This window comes from Pleurodeles waltl, chromosome 6, assembly GCF_031143425.1.
Source record: "Pleurodeles waltl isolate 20211129_DDA chromosome 6, aPleWal1.hap1.20221129, whole genome shotgun sequence".
Taxonomy (NCBI): Eukaryota; Metazoa; Chordata; class Amphibia; order Caudata; family Salamandridae; genus Pleurodeles; species Pleurodeles waltl.
Window position 1 is genome coordinate 65,900,292 of NC_090445.1, and position 17,881 is coordinate 65,918,172.

General features: G+C 46.3%; 1 protein-coding gene across 2 annotated transcripts in view; it reads right to left on the reverse strand.

Annotated features, from left to right (window-relative positions):
- Positions 1 to 846: 846 nt before the first annotated feature.
- The window catches only part of LOC138299201 (mucin-2-like), a 278,248-nt gene continuing 261,213 nt past the window's right edge, over positions 847 to 17,881 (reverse strand). For both annotated transcript variants that reach the window (XM_069237310.1, XM_069237309.1), the window contains exon 5: positions 847 to 2,543. In XM_069237310.1, coding sequence (XP_069093411.1) covers positions 2,439 to 2,543 — 105 coding nt within the window. In that variant the 3' untranslated portion in view covers positions 847 to 2,438. The remainder of the gene's footprint in view (positions 2,544 to 17,881) is intronic.

Below are 17,881 nucleotides of genomic sequence, written 5' to 3' on the forward strand. Positions count from 1 at the left end.
ATGCACGAGGCTAAAATAAAAATGGCACAGGGAGAGCAAAGTGATATCCAGAACTGCTGCTTTCTCCACCCAATTTCTGCAATTGTGAGTCTCATATTGGAAGCCTGATAGGTTGGTAACGGCCACATTATTGCATTGCATTGTGAATGGTATGGCTGAAGGGTATGCCGTGTTCACGCCTCCCTCACTCTCTGATTTGCAATGAGTTACAACCTGTAGTTAAAAAGATACTTCTGCCTTCAAAAGTAGCAAAGCCTGGGATTTTTCAGATCACAAGCTTTGCACCTTGAAATAGTTTGGTTTATCAGACCATTAGTAATGAATCATTGTTCCATGCTCTGTGCTCCCATCTAGGGCCCAGGGGTGACTCCTCCGCTAAGGCGGAGGACGGTCATCCGCTGGATTTTCCAAAAAAGGAAAAGTAAAATGATAATAACGTGTGCTACGTTATTATAAATTTATTTTTCCTGGGAGTAAGGGGCGGTGCTGGAAAGAAGGGGCCAGAAAAGGGCAGTGCACCACAATGTGTGCATGTCTGTTTGGCCAGCCGTGTTGGGCCTGCCAAACAGACATGTGCACTTTGCATGTTCTCTACCCGGCTGTATTGCACAGCCGAGTGGAGAACAGGCACAGGCTCCAATCCCAGTCTGAGCGGCAAAGCAAGCCACTCAGACCAATCACGACTCTGCTGTCATGCTGGTGACAGCAGTGTCGTGATTGGCTGGGAGCCTATGTGCACCTGGGAACAGTAATAGAGAGGACGGAGGGAAGACAAACGCATCGCCCCTCGAAGGCAATTGTTTTTTTATTTTGTTTTATTGTATGTTTTTTTTATCCCCCGTCCCACCCCGTCCCACCCCGTCCCACCCCGTCATCCCTGTTCAGTGGCAGATGGTATATATTGCCATAGTTTTCTCTATCTCACCCAATCAAATCATCAATTCAGCCCAAAAAAGACTGGAAGAATTCCACAAAGAGTGCAATGCTTCAAAATACTAAGGGCCAGATTGATACTTTTTGGCGTAAAACTGGGCAAATGCAGTTTTGCAGCAAAAATTATTGCGCAGGCTTGCGCCATTCCACAGCGCCAGCCGGGCGCCATATTAAAGGAATGGCGCTAGCTGGCACTAAACTTGGGCTAGTGTCTTAAAAAAAGACGCTAGCCAGGTGGGGGTGGCGGTAGGGAAGGAGGAGGTTGTGCGTCAAAAAATGACGCTAGCATGGTTAGAGGCATAAAAAATGCCTCTAAACAGACTAGCGCCAAATCCTGGCGCACAACCACCTAAAGCATGACTCCTGTCTTAGAAAAGACAGGAGTCATGCCCACCCCCCCAATGGCCAGCACAGGAGACAAGTGACCCCTGGGCATGGCCACTGCACTTTGTGCCATGCAGGGGACCCGAAATTAGGGGCCCGATGGCACAAAAAATAAATTGAAAAATACTTACCCTACTTACCTGGGATGGGGTCCCCCATCCTCCGGTATCCATCTGGTGGGGGTGAGGGTGTTCCTGGGGGTTTGGGGTGGGCACCTGTAGGCCCATTTCATGGCATTTAGAGATGGAAATGGGTCCACAGGTCCCCAAATGCCTGGTCTGACCCAGCAAGCTTTGCACCATTATTTAGCCCGTCCTCCCACCCGTGTGTCATTTTAGCACGGGCGGATAAATATGGGGCCAAGGGGATAGCACCATTTTTTAGATGGAAATGCCTACCTTGCATCTCAGTGTCGCAAGGTAGGTTCACGCATCCAAAAAATGGTGCAAACTACATTATATTGACGCTAAACATGTCTAGCATCAAAATATAAATATGGAGTTAAGTTTGCGCACATTCGGCGCAAACAGAGTACAAATATGCCCTTAAATTAAGGAGAGTACAGTTTCCTCATGTATGAAATAGTCACCAGAGAAGTGTGTGCCTCTATATTACAAGTTACAATTTTAACCACTGTCAAGAAGTTTCATTCATTGATGCTTCTGGGGTCTTCCAATCGAAGAATTGTATGTTCCAAGGACATATGACTACATATAAAGTAGTGTACAACCCTTGGCATGCTCCTTTTAGAAGAGGTCATCCGAGCCCTGTAGCCAGTGCCTGATATCAAGTAAAGTGTGAATACCATAGGATGGGGGCACCTTGATTAATCAGACATTGTCTGAGGTGGCTCTTGGGTCCAATTATTGGATTGTGTTCTCTCTCTCCTTCCAGGGGGTGGAACACAATTCCTCTTGACATGCAATGGTCTGCAGGAGGAAAGCAGTGACCATAGACACAAAGGATATGGCTGATTCACTGATTCAGATGGTGGATGCGTGTGGTGTGTGCATCCATGAGTCATTGACTATCAGTTTGATTTCAAATTGCACCTTGTGATATTTCTTGTGAATTTTGTAAGACTACAAAGTGCTGATGGCATCCAGATCGGCTCCCATTGTTTACCGGGAGGAATACACAGATCCACAATCCAGTTGGGCACCATTTTGGAGTAAGTTCAATTTAACACCTGCCAAAGGAATTCGCAATGCCAGCAGAGAGCAGACCTGGAAGGCAAAGAAAAGAGAAAACACAACATTTATTTCATATTTCAATATTTCAATTAAGTCCCCTAAGTAGATTTTGGGTGTATCTTGGTACAGTCAAATTGGGGAGCAACACTTAATTGTCGTTCTGTACAATAGACATTACTGCATCTTACTTGGGTGTTGCATGATAATTAAGATAAGGGGGTGAGCTTCAGTTTTTCCAACAATCATGCTGTCATGTAAATGTTCAAATATATAATAGGACAAGCAGGGCAGTGGAAAGGAAGATCAATGCGGGTTGGTAGGGGTACTAAGTGAGAGAAAACACAATATTATGTACAATGGCCCACATTTCTGAAGACTTTCAAAGCAGAGAGAAAGATTGTGTGTGCGTTTTGCCTATGTAAAAATTCCCGGTGAAATATGACAGACCTCACCAGACTGAAGCTTTATAAACGTGCATACTAATGTTCATTTGAAATGCTTTCATTATTCATTATTCACGTTTTACATTCATACTTTAAGTATTTGTTGAAGTAACATATATTTCTCTTTATATTTTGCATTTGTCATGAAAGTTTAACATGTGCATATGTATAACCATGTATAACCATGTATTCAAGATGCACATTAAGGCGGTCATTATGAACATGACGGCCCGGACTGCCATGCCGGCAGTGGCAGTAATTACCACCACCGGCATGGTGGTCCTGACCGCCATATTATGTTCATGGCAAGAATGGCACAGGCGGAACTCTGCCACCGCCAGGCTACCAGCGCCAGGCAGCCAGGCAATGGCGGAGTTACTTGTCCGCCGGATAATGTACCTATTTGCCCCCAGCCTTTCCCTGGCAGTTTAGCCCGCCAGGGAAAGGCTGGTGGAATGGGTGCTGGCGGAAAGGCTGGCGAAATGGGCCGACATAATGTTGTTCATGTGGCCGGCGGGGTCTTCAACGCGCTGGCGGTCTTTTTTAGACCGCCAGCAACGAACTTGGCGGGATTTCCCACTGAGTTCGTAATGACCACCTAAATGTTTACTTAAAGTTAGCCTGACGAAAGACCTTAATTTTGAAATGCATTTTTGTTTGGGTTGCATGTTTTTTCTTTCCAGGTGAATTTCAAGGCTTCCGAAGCTAGAGGAAATGAGTATAGTTTGTGTAATAGTTTCACTGAGCAGCTGAAGTCTCCTATTCATCATGTACCAGGAACGTGGGAAGTTTAAGGTTGCAGAGACTGTTCAAGTTCAGTTGGATGAGAAATCTAGGTGATGTTACAAATTATGAGACAGATGAAAATCTCATCGGTTCCTGCAAGGGAGGGAATAATTCCACTGACGCTGAAGGTCCTGTTTGTTTTCATTAATGCTTATGCTGCTAGAAGTTAAGGCAGATTCCCCTACACTCAGAGCGGTATAGACATATCTGCTTCCATTATTTTTCCAAGTGGGGTGCTTTATGGAAAAAACTGACTCTTATTTGGAAGACTTCTACTGAAGTCTTCTCTATGCTGAAACCGTCTCGTTTCACTGTGCAGAATCCGTCTCACATTCCCAAATTGCCCTAAGCAACTCTTCCCGCGATCTTAAGCTTTTAGTCTAACCATCCTTAAGATTTATTTCTGAACCATCCTCATTCCTCACTTAGAACTCTTACTAGATTACTTTAGAATTATTCTGTGTTTAAGAAAGAGAACAGGAGTTAATTTATGGAACACCTATTTCTAATTCTCAGTTACTGTATTGCTATGATTGTAATTGCTCTGTACCTTAATCTATTGAGACTGAATCAATTACAGTATTCCATCTTGCCATCTGTAATTCTGTATCTTTTCAATATTTTCATGAAATGCATATATATATTCAATTGATTTTTGATGGAGAATAAATTGACTTAACTTCAATTACTGATTCCTAGGCCTTATTGTGGAGCCAAATGGGCTTCATGGAAACTGAAATTGTTTATTATCGTTAACTTCCTTGTGTATCTCAAGCAACATAAAAAGATCCATCGGATGAAAGTGAAAAATCACACCAGCTCCAGAGGGCTCTCACTATAAATCCATTTTGTAGCAGGAGGTGCCCTCAAAAGGGTGAGGCCTGGAGAATAATGACCCCTCTGTATGCCCCTTCTGACAGCTCTGAGCATTCACACCGCTGGACTACAGATACTGCCATGTGCATGATTGATATTATGAACTTCTCAGTAATCTTCATGTCAGGTATTTTCAGCATCAGCAGCAAAAGCAGTTAATCAACAGTTAAACTAATGGACACTTTGCCAAATAATGTAATTACATTGAAAGTGTGTCATGATATATAACCTTTGAAATAGCCCTTTTGAATGTGGTAGATCCCGTATACCACAGGCTCCTGTGGGCTCCCAGATTTACCAAGGGGAATGAGTTATGAAATGACGTCATGGTGTAGCAAGAGGATGTGCTTAAATATTAGCAATTACCATCCATCTGAATGAAAGGGGGACACAGAGGAGGTCCTGCCAGAATTCAACAAAATACCTGTAGATTCACACTGATCCCTCCAGTAGGGTCATTGACCCACTGTACTGAATCACTGGAACTCATGCCTGCACCCTGCAGGTATTTCACAGATCGCATCTACCATAACCACATGTGCTACCTTACTAATACCGTAGCCTGAAAGCAACCCCTAGATGGGGAATTCCCACTCAGCAGAGAAGCTTATCACACCTCCGATTTATGCCCCTTTCCTGCACTGTCCACCTCAGTGATGTTGTTTTTATCAACTATCAAGAATAAGTTCATGTAGCTCCTAGTGCTGCAGTTTGGAGGTTTCTGAACAAATAGCAGCTGTTGTTGGTAACCTCATCAATGGTGCTCAATATATAGACCTGGGATGGATGAATCAATTAATTAGGGTTCATAAAGCGTGGCAAAGCACCCGTGAGGGTCTCAAGGCCCTAGAGTTGTTAGCTGCTTCATGGTGCTCTGTTCATTCAAACAGCCATGTCTTGATTCCTTTTCTGAATTCCCGGAACAATCCGGCGTTCCTGAGGTGCAAGGGAAGGTTGTTCCAGGCTTTGGCTGTCAGGTGAGAGAAGGAGTGTCCTCCACTGTTTGATCAGCGGATCTGGGGGGTGTCTGCAAGGAAGAAGTAGGCGAATCGCAGGAATCTGGTCCATTTTTGGAAGGTAATTTGTTTGTTGATGTATGTTGGTTCTTTGTTGTGCAGGGCATTGTATGCATGGGTCAGCATCTTGAACTGGCATCTCTCCTGGCTCTCGAGCCAGTGTGGCTTTTCGAGGTGCAGAGGAATGTGACTCTGTCTGAGGAGGTCAAGGATGAGTCTTGCTGCTGAGTTTTGTATTGTCTGTAGTATCTTCAGGAGGCGTGCACTGATTCCTACATAAAGAATGTGACCGTAGTCCAGCCTCCTGGTGATGAGGGCTTGAGTGATGGTCCTTCTGTTGTTGATTGAGAGCCACCTGAAGATCTTACGGAGCATGCGTAGGGTGTGAAAGCAGGCAGACAAGACAAGATTGCGTTTACCTGCTTTTGCATAGATAACTTGTTGTCCAAGATGATGCTGAAGTTGGGGGGAGAAGGGCTGAGTTCAACAAGCCACCCAGTGTCCTTCCATGGTAAGGTGTTGTTCCCAAATATGAGAACTTCTGTCTTGTCTGTGTTGAGCTCAAGACAGTTGTCCTTCATCTAGTCATCGATGTTCATCATACATCTTTGGAAGTTGCTTCTGGTGGTGGAGGGTCTTCTGACAGTAAGAGAATGAGCTGAGTGTCATAGGAGAGCTGGGTGTCATAGGAGATGATGTTGAGTCCATACAATCTGTTGGTGTTGGCCAAGGGGGTTCATGTTTGTGCTGAAGAGAATGGGGCTGAGGGACATTCCTTGTGGGATGCCACATATGATCTTCTTGGGTTCCGAGGTGAATGGTAGGATAAGGATTCTCTGGGTTTTTCTGGTGAGGCATGAGGCGGTCTATTTTAGGGTGCATCCCTGAATTCTGATTTGGTGGAGTCTGTTGATCAAGATGTGGTGGAAGATAGTGTTGAAGGCAGCTGACAGGTCCAGGAGTATGAGGGCTGCAGTTTCACTACAGTTGAGGAGAGCCCTGATGTGGTTGGTGGCTGCGATCAGGGCTGTCTCGGTGCTCGTGCTGGCTTGGAATTAGGCATGGTAGGGGTCTAGGAGGTAGTAGTGTTCCAAGTGCTTGCTGAGTTGCTAGCTAATTGCCTTTTCAAAAACCTTCACTGGAAAGGGGAGCACGGAGATGGGCCAATAGTTCTTCAGAACTGCTGGGTCAGTGGATGGTTTCTTCAGAAAAGGCCTCACTTCAGCATGTTTCCAGTACTCAGGGAAGGAGGCCATAGTGATAGAGGCATTTGGGACTTTCTTGAGCTCCTTGCGAATCATCTTACTTCCAATGTTGAAGATGTGAGGACATGGTTTTGTGGGTGCTCCCGAGTGTGCAGAGTTCATGATGGAGATTGTGGCTTGAGTTGTGGGAGTGTACCAATGGATTGACAGGTGTTTGGGGTTTGTGTTCATGGGTGTGAGTAGGCTGATGCTGTCGGCAGCGAGGAGTTGTACTTTGAAGTTCTCGTAAATGGTTGAGATCTTGTAAAGAAAGAAGTCCACCACGGTGTCACATAGCTCTTGGGGGGAGGTGATGTTGTTCCCGGTGGCTGCGGGGTTGGAGAACGTTTTCACAATGGTGAAGAGCTCCTTGCTGTGGTTTGTGTTGGCTTCAATGCGGTCTGTTAGGCTGCTTCAAGGCTGCTTCAACCCTGCCCAGATGAAAACCTGTGATTTGCATATTTCAAGCAGATCTAACATATTTCTTTTGTAAATGTAGTACTTGGCTTTCACGCTAATAATCTTGCAGTTCCTTTTTCCCCGACTTGAGTCTCTCTGTATCCTACCCATTGTGATAATGTCACTGCGGCCGGACTTGCAATAAGTGGTGGCAATGTCAATGTGTTTGGATTTAATGTGGAAATACATGAAAACACAGAAATGTCGAATATTCGAGTTTACGTTATCTGTTTTGCTTGCTTATTTTAAAGTTTGTGTCATAAGAACAGTGGAGAAATAATTGGGAATTCACTTTTGTGGTATCTCATCCTCTGTCTAAAATAATGAATAATTATTGACTCTATTTACTAAGCTACTTATGTACACATGACTTACTAAGGTGGCCAAATGGGTACTTTTATGAGTATAAACCTATATTTTGTATTCAGAAATCATGATTTTTCAAATTTCAGTGCAATGTACTTTTTATTACACTACCTTATGGTAAAACTGTGTGCGACCACACAGGCATGAAGTGGGCACTATATGGCTTGAAAGCTGTAGAAAATTGATAAATAAAACCCTGGCCTGTGGATGTGTGGGCATTCTTTCATGGCACATTCCCACACTGGATATGTTCAGAGATTTACTCCTTTTACTAATAGGAGGAAATCCCTATCCGATGAGGGAAAGGTATGCCTCCACTATTAATGTGGGTGTAGAAGAATGGGTTACTCCTAGGAAAAAATGGGCTCCCCAATCAAAGAAAAAAACACAAAAGTTAGCAAGTTTTGCAGAGCATTCAAACATGGATAAATGTACATTATGTATATCTACGAATGTAAAATAGTTTAAAACTCTCCTTTTAAAACTGAGCTCTCACATTTTAAGTTCAAACAACCTCTGGTTGGAAATCAGAAGCTACCATGTAATGCATTATGAATAGGCTTGCATCATTAGGTCGAGCATTCGAGACCTCTTGTACATACTTTAGTATATACTTCTATACTTCTTTGTGGGGTCTCTGCTTTTTCACTGGTTTGTTTCAGTGTCCTTATAAATTCCTTGCTTGCTAGTGGTCAATCCTTGCTCTTTGTCCCACCTTTTCCACAGTTGTACACTCCCCTATACCATGGCCCTAGTACTTATACCCTTCCACTTGTGCCTATGTAGCATGTGCTTAGGGATTACTTTTTTCTTAGGCTAATAGCATTTGACCAGAGCGCTGGATGTTTTAGGGGCTCCAGTCTCTTTCTGTTAACAGGGCTCTAGTCTATTACTTATTTTCATTTGCAGTCATGTGTGACTTTGTTTATTCCATTCCTTACTCTCCCTCGCGCATTTTCTGCTCTTGCATTGCAAATGCTTGTTCCTTTTGTCTGTCTCAGTGAGCTCATGGCGGCACTTTGAATCTGCGCGCTTATGTCAACTGTTTTACTTTTCATTTTCAGTTTGTGTGGCAAGAAAACGCTAGTAGCTCTAACTCGAGCGAACGCGAGACCCATTGCAGTTCAAATGCTTGTTTTCATCTGCAATGGTTGCAGGGGATCTCAAGATGTTTACTATTGGACAATACATACAAAGCTTTCCAAACTGGAGCTTCAGCTACATTCCATTGATATTTGTAAAGCTTATTGAAATGGCTGAATCAGGGAATAGAGAAAAAGAAATATGTGGCATAGATGAATGTTTGGCAAGAGATATGTCGTCCTTTCACCAGCCACATGTTATGATTGCAAGCAGTGATGGTGAAGTACACTGCCTTTTCTCAATAAAACACTTGGACTCTCATTACACGTTTGTCAGACTAGAAAGAGGTGTTTACCAGAAGTGGTAAATACCATTATGATATGGTGAGTTATTTACCATGTGTGGTAAATGACTCAGTACCCGTAATATTCATTACTCTGAGTCCAGGTCTGCCTCGTTCAAATCCCTACGAGTCACAGAGCCCAATCGAAGATATTTTTACACCTAGATTAAATTTTATGAGTGAGTAAATCTGCCCCCCTGGGCTGAGACTGAGTGCTGCAAGGCAAGAAAATGTGGAGAATTATTGAAGCCAAAAACATGCTAGTTAATACACTTTGAAATTAACTTCTGTCAATCCGATTTTTCCAGCAGGAAGGATATTTTAATTATTGCACAAACAATTTATATTGTAAATCGTTTTATTTGGTGCAGCCCCTGGAGAACCTGCAGCCGTTGTGGAAGTGTGTTTCATTTTGTTATCATTGCCTGCTGTTAGGGTGTGCTGTTCTGCCAGCACTGCCCAGCACTGCATTTTTGAGACAGCCCTCAATGTATAATAGGGCATCTGGGGCACACCCCTGCTGCTCTGATGTGGACGTACTACCATAAACCACCGAGGGAAAGTGTGACTGAACTGCTGGGCACACTCCTGCACTTACTTCACCCATGGGACAATTGACATATGTGCCTTAGAAAACAATACTTATATGTTTCACTCCATGTAAGGAAATGCCTCCTTGGCATGGTTGCCCCCTGACTTTTTGCCTTTGCTGATGCTATGTTTACAATTGAAAGTGTGCTGAGGCCTGCTAACCAGGCCCCAGCACCAGTGTTCTTTCCCTAACCTGTACTTTTGTATCCACAATTGGCAGACCCTGGCATCCAGATAAGTCCCTTGTAACTGGTACTTCTAGTACCAAGGGCCCTGATGCCAAGGAAGGTCTCTAAGGGCTGCAGCATGTCTTATGCCACCCTGGAGACCTCTCACTCAGCACAGACACACTGCTTACCAGCTTGTGTGTGCTAGTGAGGACAAAACGAGTAAGTCGACATGGCACTCCCCTCAGGGTGCCATGCCAGCCTCTCACTGCCTATGCAGTATAGGTAAGACACCCCTCTAGCAGGCCTTACAGCCCTAAGGCAGGGTGCACTATACCATAGGTGAGGGTACCAGTGCATGAGCATGGTACCCCTACAGTGTCTAAACAAAACCTTAGACATTGTAAGTGCAGGGTAGCCATAAGAGTATATGGTCTGGGAGTCTGTCAAACACGAACTCCACAGCACCATAATGGCTACACTGAAAACTGGGAAGTTTGGTATCAAACTTCTCAGCACAATAAATGCACACTGATGCCAGTGTACATTTTATTGTAAAATACACCCCAGAGGGCACCTTAGAGGTGCCCCCTGAAACTTAACCGACTATCTGTGTAGGCTGACTAGTTTTAGCAGCCTGCCACAAACCGAGACATGTTGCTGGCCCCATGGGGAGAGTGCCTTTGTCACTCTGAGGCCAGTAACAAAGCCTGCACTGGGTGGAGATGCTAACACCTCCCCCAGGCAGGAATTGTCACACCTGGCGGTGAGCCTCAAAGGCTCACCTCCTTTGTGCCAAACCAGCAGGACACTCCAGCTAGTGGAGTTGCCCGCCCCCTCCGGCCAGGCCCCACTTTTGGCGGCAAGGCCGGAGAAAATAATGAGAAAAACAAGGAGGAGTCACTGGCCAGTCAGGACAGCCCCTAAGGTGTCCTGAGCTGAAGTGACTCTAACTTTTAGAAATCCTCCATCTTGCAGATGGAGGATTCCCCCAATAGGGTTAGGATTGTGACCCCCTCCCCTTGGGAGGAGGCACAAAGAGGGTGTACCCACCCTCAGGGCTAGTGGCCATTGGCTACTAACCCCCCAGACCTAAACACGCCCTTAAATTTAGTATTTAAGGGCTACCCTGAACCCTAGAAAATTAGATTCCTGCAACAAGAAGAAGGACTGCCCAGCTGAAAACCCCTGCAGCGGAAGACCAGAAGACGACAACTGCCTTGGCTCCAGAAACTCACCGGCCTGTCTCCTGCCTTCCAAAGATCCTGCTCCAGCGACGCCTTCCGAAGGGACCAGCGACCTCGACATCCTCTGAGGACTGCCCCTGCTTCGAAAAGACAAGAAACTCCCGAGGACAGCGGACCTGCTCCAAGAAAAGCTGCAACTTTGTTTCCAGCAGCTTTAAAGAACCCTGCAAGCTCCCCGCAAGAAGCGTGAGACTTGCAACACTGCACCCGGCGACCCCGACTCGGCTGGTGGAGACCCGACACCTCAGGAGGGACCCCAGGACTACTCTGATACTGTGAGTACCAAAACCTGTCCCCCCTGAGCCCCCACAGCGCCGCCTGCAGAGGGAATCCCGAGGCTTCCCCTGACCGCGACTCTTTGAACCTAAAGTCCCGACGCCTGGGAGAGACCCTGCACCCGCAGCCCCCAGGACCTGAAGGACCGGACTTTCACTGGAGAAGTGACCCCCAGGAGTCCCTCTCCCTTGCCCAAGTGGAGGTTTCCCCGAGGAACCCCCCCCTTGCCTGCCTGCAGCGCTGAAGAGATCCCGAGATCTCTCATAGACTAACATTGCGAACCCGACGCTTGTTTCTACACTGCACCCGGCCGCCCCCGCGCTGCTGAGGGTGAAATTTCTGTGTGGACTCGTGTCCCCCCCCGGTGCCCTACAAAACCCCCCTGGTCGGCCCTCCGAAGACGCGGGTACTTACCTGCAAGCAGACCGGAACCGGGGCACCCCCTTCTCTCCATTCTAGCCTATGTGTTTTGGGCACCACTTTGAACTCTGCACCTGACCGGCCCTGAGCTGCTGGTGTGGTGACTTTGGGGTTGCTCTGAACCCCCAACGGTGGGCTACCTTGGACCAAGAACTGAACCCTGTAAGTGTCTTACTTACCTGGTAAAACTAATCAAAACTTACCTCCCCTAGGAACTGTGAAAATTGCACTAAGTGTCCACTTTTAAAACAGCTATTTGTCAATAACTTGAAAAGTATACATGCAATTTTGATGATTTGAAGTTCCTAAAGTACTTACCTGCAATACCTTTCGAATGAGATATTACATGTAGAATTTGAACCTGTGGTTCTTAAAATAAACTAAGAAAAGATATTTTTCTATATAAAAACCTATTGGCTGGATTTGTCTCTGAGTGTGTGTACCTCATTTATTGTCTATGTGTATGTACAACAAATGCTTAACACTACTCCTTGGATAAGCCTACTGCTCGACCACACTACCACAAAATAGAGCATTAGTATTATCTATTTTTACCACTATTTTACCTCTAAGGGGAACCCTTGGACTCTGTGCATGCTATTCCTTACTTTGAAATAGCACATACAGAGCCAACTTCCTACATTGGTGGATCAGCGGTGGGGTACAAGACTTTGCATTTGCTGGACTACTCAGCCAATACCTGATCACACGACAAATTCCAAAATTGTCATTAGAAATTGATTTTTGCAATTTGAAAAGTTTTCTAAATTCTTAAAAGACCTGCTAGGGCCTTGTGTTAGATCCTGTTTAGCATTTCTTTTAGAGTTTAAAAGTTTGTAAAAGTTTGAATTAGATTCTAGAACCAGTTGTAGATTCTTAAAAAGTATTCCAACTTTTAGAAGCATAATGTCTAGCACAGATGTGAATGTGGTGGAACTCGACACCACACCTTACCTCCATCTACAGATGAGAGAGCTAAGGTCACTCTGTAAACTAAAGAAAATAGCAATGGGCCCCAAACCTACCAAAGTACAGCTCCAGGAGCTTTTGGCAGAGTTTGAAAAGGCCAACCCCTCTGAGGATGGCAACTCAGAGGATGAAGATAGTGACTTGGAGGGAAATTCCCCCCCTCCAGTCCTACTTAGGGAGAGCAGGGCTTCTCAAGCCCTGACTCCACAAATAATAGTCAGAGATGCTGGTTCCCTCACAGGAGGGACCAACAACTCTGAAATCACTGAGGATAACTCCAGTGAAGAGGACATCCAGTTAGCCAGGATGGCCAAAAGATTGGCTTTGGAAAGACAGATCCTAGCCATAGAGAGGGAAAGACAAGAGATGGGCCTAGGACCCATCAATGGTGGCAGCAACATAAATAGGGTCAGAGATTCTCCTGACATGTTGAAAATCCCCAAAGGGATTGTAACTAAATATGAAGATGGTGATGACATCACCAAATGGTTCACAGCTTTTGAGAGGGCTTGTGTAACCAGAAAAGTGAACAGATCTCACTGGGGTGCTCTCCTTTGGGAAATGTTCACAGGAAAGTGTAGGGATAGACTCCTCACACTCTCTGGACAAGATGCAGAATCTTATGACCTCATGAAGGGTACCCTGATTGAGGGCTTTGGATTCTCCACTGAGGAGTACAGGATTAGGTTCAGGGGGGCTCAAAAATCCTCGAGCCAGACCTGGGTTGACTTTGTTGACTACTCAGTGAAAACACTAGATGGTTGGATTCAAGGCAGTGGTGTAAGTAATTATGATGGGCTGTACAATTTATTTGTGAAAGAACACCTGTTAAGTAATTGTTTCAATGATAAACTGCATCAGCATCTGGTAGACCTAGGACCAATTTCTCCCCAAGAATTGGGAAAGAAGGCGGACCATTGGGTCAAGACAAGGGTGTCCAAGACTTCAACAGGGGGTGACCAAAAGAAAGGGGTCACAAAGACTCCCCAGCAGAAGGGTGATGAGACAACCAAAACTAAAAATAGTAAAGAGTCTTCTACAGGCCCCCAAAAACCTGCACAGGAGGGTGGGCCCAGAGCCTCTTCACAAAACAATGGGTACAAGGGTAAAAACTTTGATCCCAAAAAGGCCTGGTGTCATAGCTGTAAACAGCATGGACACCAAACTGGAGACAAGGCCTGTCCCAAGAAAGGTTCCACTCCAAACTCCCATCCAGGTAACACTGGTATGGCTAGTCTCCAAGTGGGATCAACAGTGTGCCCAGAGCAAATCAGGGTCCACACTGAAGCTACTCTAGTTTCTGAGGGTGGGGTGGATTTAGCCACACTAGCTGTCTGGCCGCCTAACATGCAAAAATACAGACAGCAACTCTTAATTAATGGGACTAGAATAGAGGGCCTGAGGGATACAGGTGCCAGTGTCACCATGGTGACAGAGAAACTGGTTTCCCCTGGCCAATACCTGACTGGAAAAACTTACACAGTCACCAACGCTGACAATCAGAGAAAAGTACATCCCATGGCAATGGTTACTTTAGAATGGGGAGGGGTCAATGGCCTGAAACAGGTGGTGGTCTCCTCAAATATCCCAGTGGACTGTCTGCTTGGAAATGACCTGGAGTCCTCAGCATGGGCTGAGGTAGAGCTAAAAACCCATGCAGCCATGCTGGGTATCCCTGAACTGGTGTGTGTGAAAACAAGAGCACAATGCAAGGCACAGGGCGAAAAAGTAGAGCTGGAGTCTGGAAAAATGGCCCAGCCTACCAAGAGAACAGGAAAGTCAGTTGGGAAACCAACTGCAACACAGCAAAAGAAAGGGAACCTCTCTTCTCAGGAAGAAGTTCTGCCCTCTGAGGGAACTGAGCCTTTGGAACTTGAACCTTATCAGGTTGAGCTCTTAGGCCCAGGGGGACCCTCAAGGGAAGAGCTGTGTAAGGGACAAGAAACCTGTCCCTCTCTTGAAGGCCTTAGGCAGCAAGCTGCTGAAGAGTCCAAAGGCAAGAAAAATGGAACACATAGGGTCTATTGGGAAGATGGGCTCCTGTACACTGAGGCCAGAGACCCCAAACCTGGTGCCACTAGGAGAGTGGTAGTGCCTCAGCTGTTCAGAGAGTTCATCCTAACATTGGCCCATGACATTCCCCTTGCTGGACATTTGGGACAAACCAAGACGTGGGAGAGGTTAGTCAACCACTTCTACTGGCCCAATATGTCCAACATGGTTAAGGAGTTTTGCCTCTCCTGCCCCACCTGTCAAGCCAGTGGTAAGACAGGTGGGCACCCAAAGGCCCCCCTCATTCCACTTCCAGTGGTGGGGGTGCCCTTTGAAAGAGTGGGTGTGGACATAGTTGGTCCACTGGAACCTCCCACAGCCTCAGGAAATATGTATATCCTGGTAGTAGTGGATCATGCTACCAGGTATCCTGAAGCTATTCCCCTTAGGTCGACTACTGCCCCTGCAGTAGCCAAGGCCCTCATTGGTATCTTTACCAGAGTGGGTTTCCCTAAGGAGGTGGTGTCTGACAGAGGTACCAACTTCATGTCAGCATACCTAAAGCACATGTGGAATGAGTGTGGAGTGACTTATAAATTCACTACACCTTACCATCCACAAACTAATGGCTTAGTTGAGAGATTCAACAAGACATTAAAAGGCATGATCATGGGGCTCCCAGAAAAACTCAAAAGGAGATGGGATGTCCTCCTGCCATGTCTGCTTTTCGCTTACAGGGAGGTACCACAGAAGGGAGTAGGGTTCTCACCCTTTGAACTTCTGTTTGGTCATCCTGTAAGGGGACCACTTGCCCTTGTTAAAGAAGGCTGGGAGAGACCTCTCCATGAGCCTAAACAGGACATAGTGGACTATGTACTTGGCCTTCGCTCTAGAATGGCAGAGTACATGGAAAAGGCAACCAAAAACCTTGAGGCCAGCCAACAACTCCAGAAGTTTTGGTATGACCAAAAGGCTGCACTGGTTGAGTTCCAACCAGGGCAGAAAGTCTGGGTTCTGGAGCCTGTGGCTCCCAGGGCACTCCAGGACAAATGGAGTGGCCCTTACCCAGTGCTAGAAAGGAAGAGTCAGGTCACCTACCTGGTGGACCTGGGCACAAGCAGGAGCCCCAAGAGGGTAATCCATGTGAACCGCCTTAAGCTCTTCCATGACAGGGCTGATGTGAATCTGTTGATGGTAACAGATGAGGATCAGGAGGCAGAGAGTGAACCTCTCCCTGATCTTCTGTCATCAGACCCAAGAGATGGCACAGTAGATGGAGTGATCTACTCAGACACCCTCTCTGGCCAACAGCAGGCTGATTGTAGGAGAGTCCTACAACAGTTTCCTGAGCTTTTCTCCCTAACCCCTGGTCAGACACCCCTGTGTACCCATGATGTGGACACAGGAGACAGCATGCCTGTCAAGAACAAAATCTTTAGACAATCTGACCATGTTAAGGAAAGCATCAAGGTGGAAGTCCACAAGATGCTGGAATTGGGAGTAATTGAGCGCTCTGACAGCCCCTGGGCTAGCCCAGTGGTCTTAGTCCCCAAACCTCACACCAAAGATGGAAAGAAAGAGATGAGGTTTTGTGTGGACTACAGAGGGCTCAATTCTGTCACCAAGACAGATGCTCATCCAATTCCAAGAGCTGATGAGCTCATAGACAAATTAGGTGCTGCCAAATTCTTAAGTACCTTTGACTTGACAGCAGGGTACTGGCAAATAAAAATGGCACCTGGAGCAAAAGAGAAAACAGCATTCTCCACACCTGATGGGCATTATCAGTTTACTGTTATGCCCTTTGGTTTAAAGAATGCCCCTGCCACCTTCCAAAGGTTGGTGAATCAAGTCCTTGCTGGCTTGGAGTCCTTTAGCACAGCTTATCTTGATGATATTGCTGTCTTTAGCTCCACCTGGCAGGATCACCTGGTCCACCTGAAGAAGGTTTTGAAGGCTCTGCAATCTGCAGGCCTCTCTATCAAGGCATCCAAATGCCAGATAGGGCAGGGAACTGTGGTTTACTTGGGCCACCTTGTAGGTGGAGGCCAAGTCCAGCCACTCCAACCCAAGATCCAGACTATTCTGGACTGGGTAGCTCCAAAAACCCAGACTCAAGTCAGGGCATTCCTTGGCTTGACTGGGTACTACAGGAGGTTTGTGAAGGGATATGGATCCATTGTGACAGCCCTCACTGAGCTCACCTCCAAGAAAATGCCCAAGAAAGTGAACTGGACTGTGGACTGCCAACAGGCCTTTGACACCCTGAGACAAGCAATGTGCTCAGCACCAGTTCTCAAAGCTCCAGATTATTCTAAGCAGTTCATTGTGCAGACTGATGCCTCTGAACATGGGATAGGGGCAGTTCTGTCCCAAACAAATGATGATGGCCTTGACCAGCCTGTTGCTTTCATTAGCAGGAGGTTACTCCCCAGGGAGCAGCGTTGGAGTGCCATTGAGAGGGAGGCCTTTGCTGTGGTTTGGTCCCTGAAGAAGCTGAGACCATACCTCTTTGGGACTCACTTCCTAGTTCAAACTGACCACAGACCTCTCAAATGGCTGATGCAAATGAAAGGTGAAAATCCTAAACTGTTGAGGTGGTCCATCTCCCTACAGGGAATGGACTTTATAGTGGAACACAGACCTGGGACTGCCCATGCCAATGCAGATGGCCTTTCCAGGTTCTTCCACTTAGAAAATGAAGACTCTCTTGGGAAAGGTTAGTCTCATCCTCTTTCGTTTGGGGGGGGGTTGTGTAAGGAAATGCCTCCTTGGCATGGTTGCCCCCTGACTTTTTGCCTTTGCTGATGCTATGTTTACAATTGAAAGTGTGCTGAGGCCTGCTAACCAGGCCCCAGCACCAGTGTTCTTTCCCTAACCTGTACTTTTGTATCCACAATTGGCAGACCCTGGCATCCAGATAAGTCCCTTGTAACTGGTACTTCTAGTACCAAGGGCCCTGATGCCAAGGAAGGTCTCTAAGGGCTGCAGCATGTCTTATGCCACCCTGGAGACCTCTCACTCAGCACAGACACACTGCTTACCAGCTTGTGTGTGCTAGTGAGGACAAAACGAGTAAGTCGACATGGCACT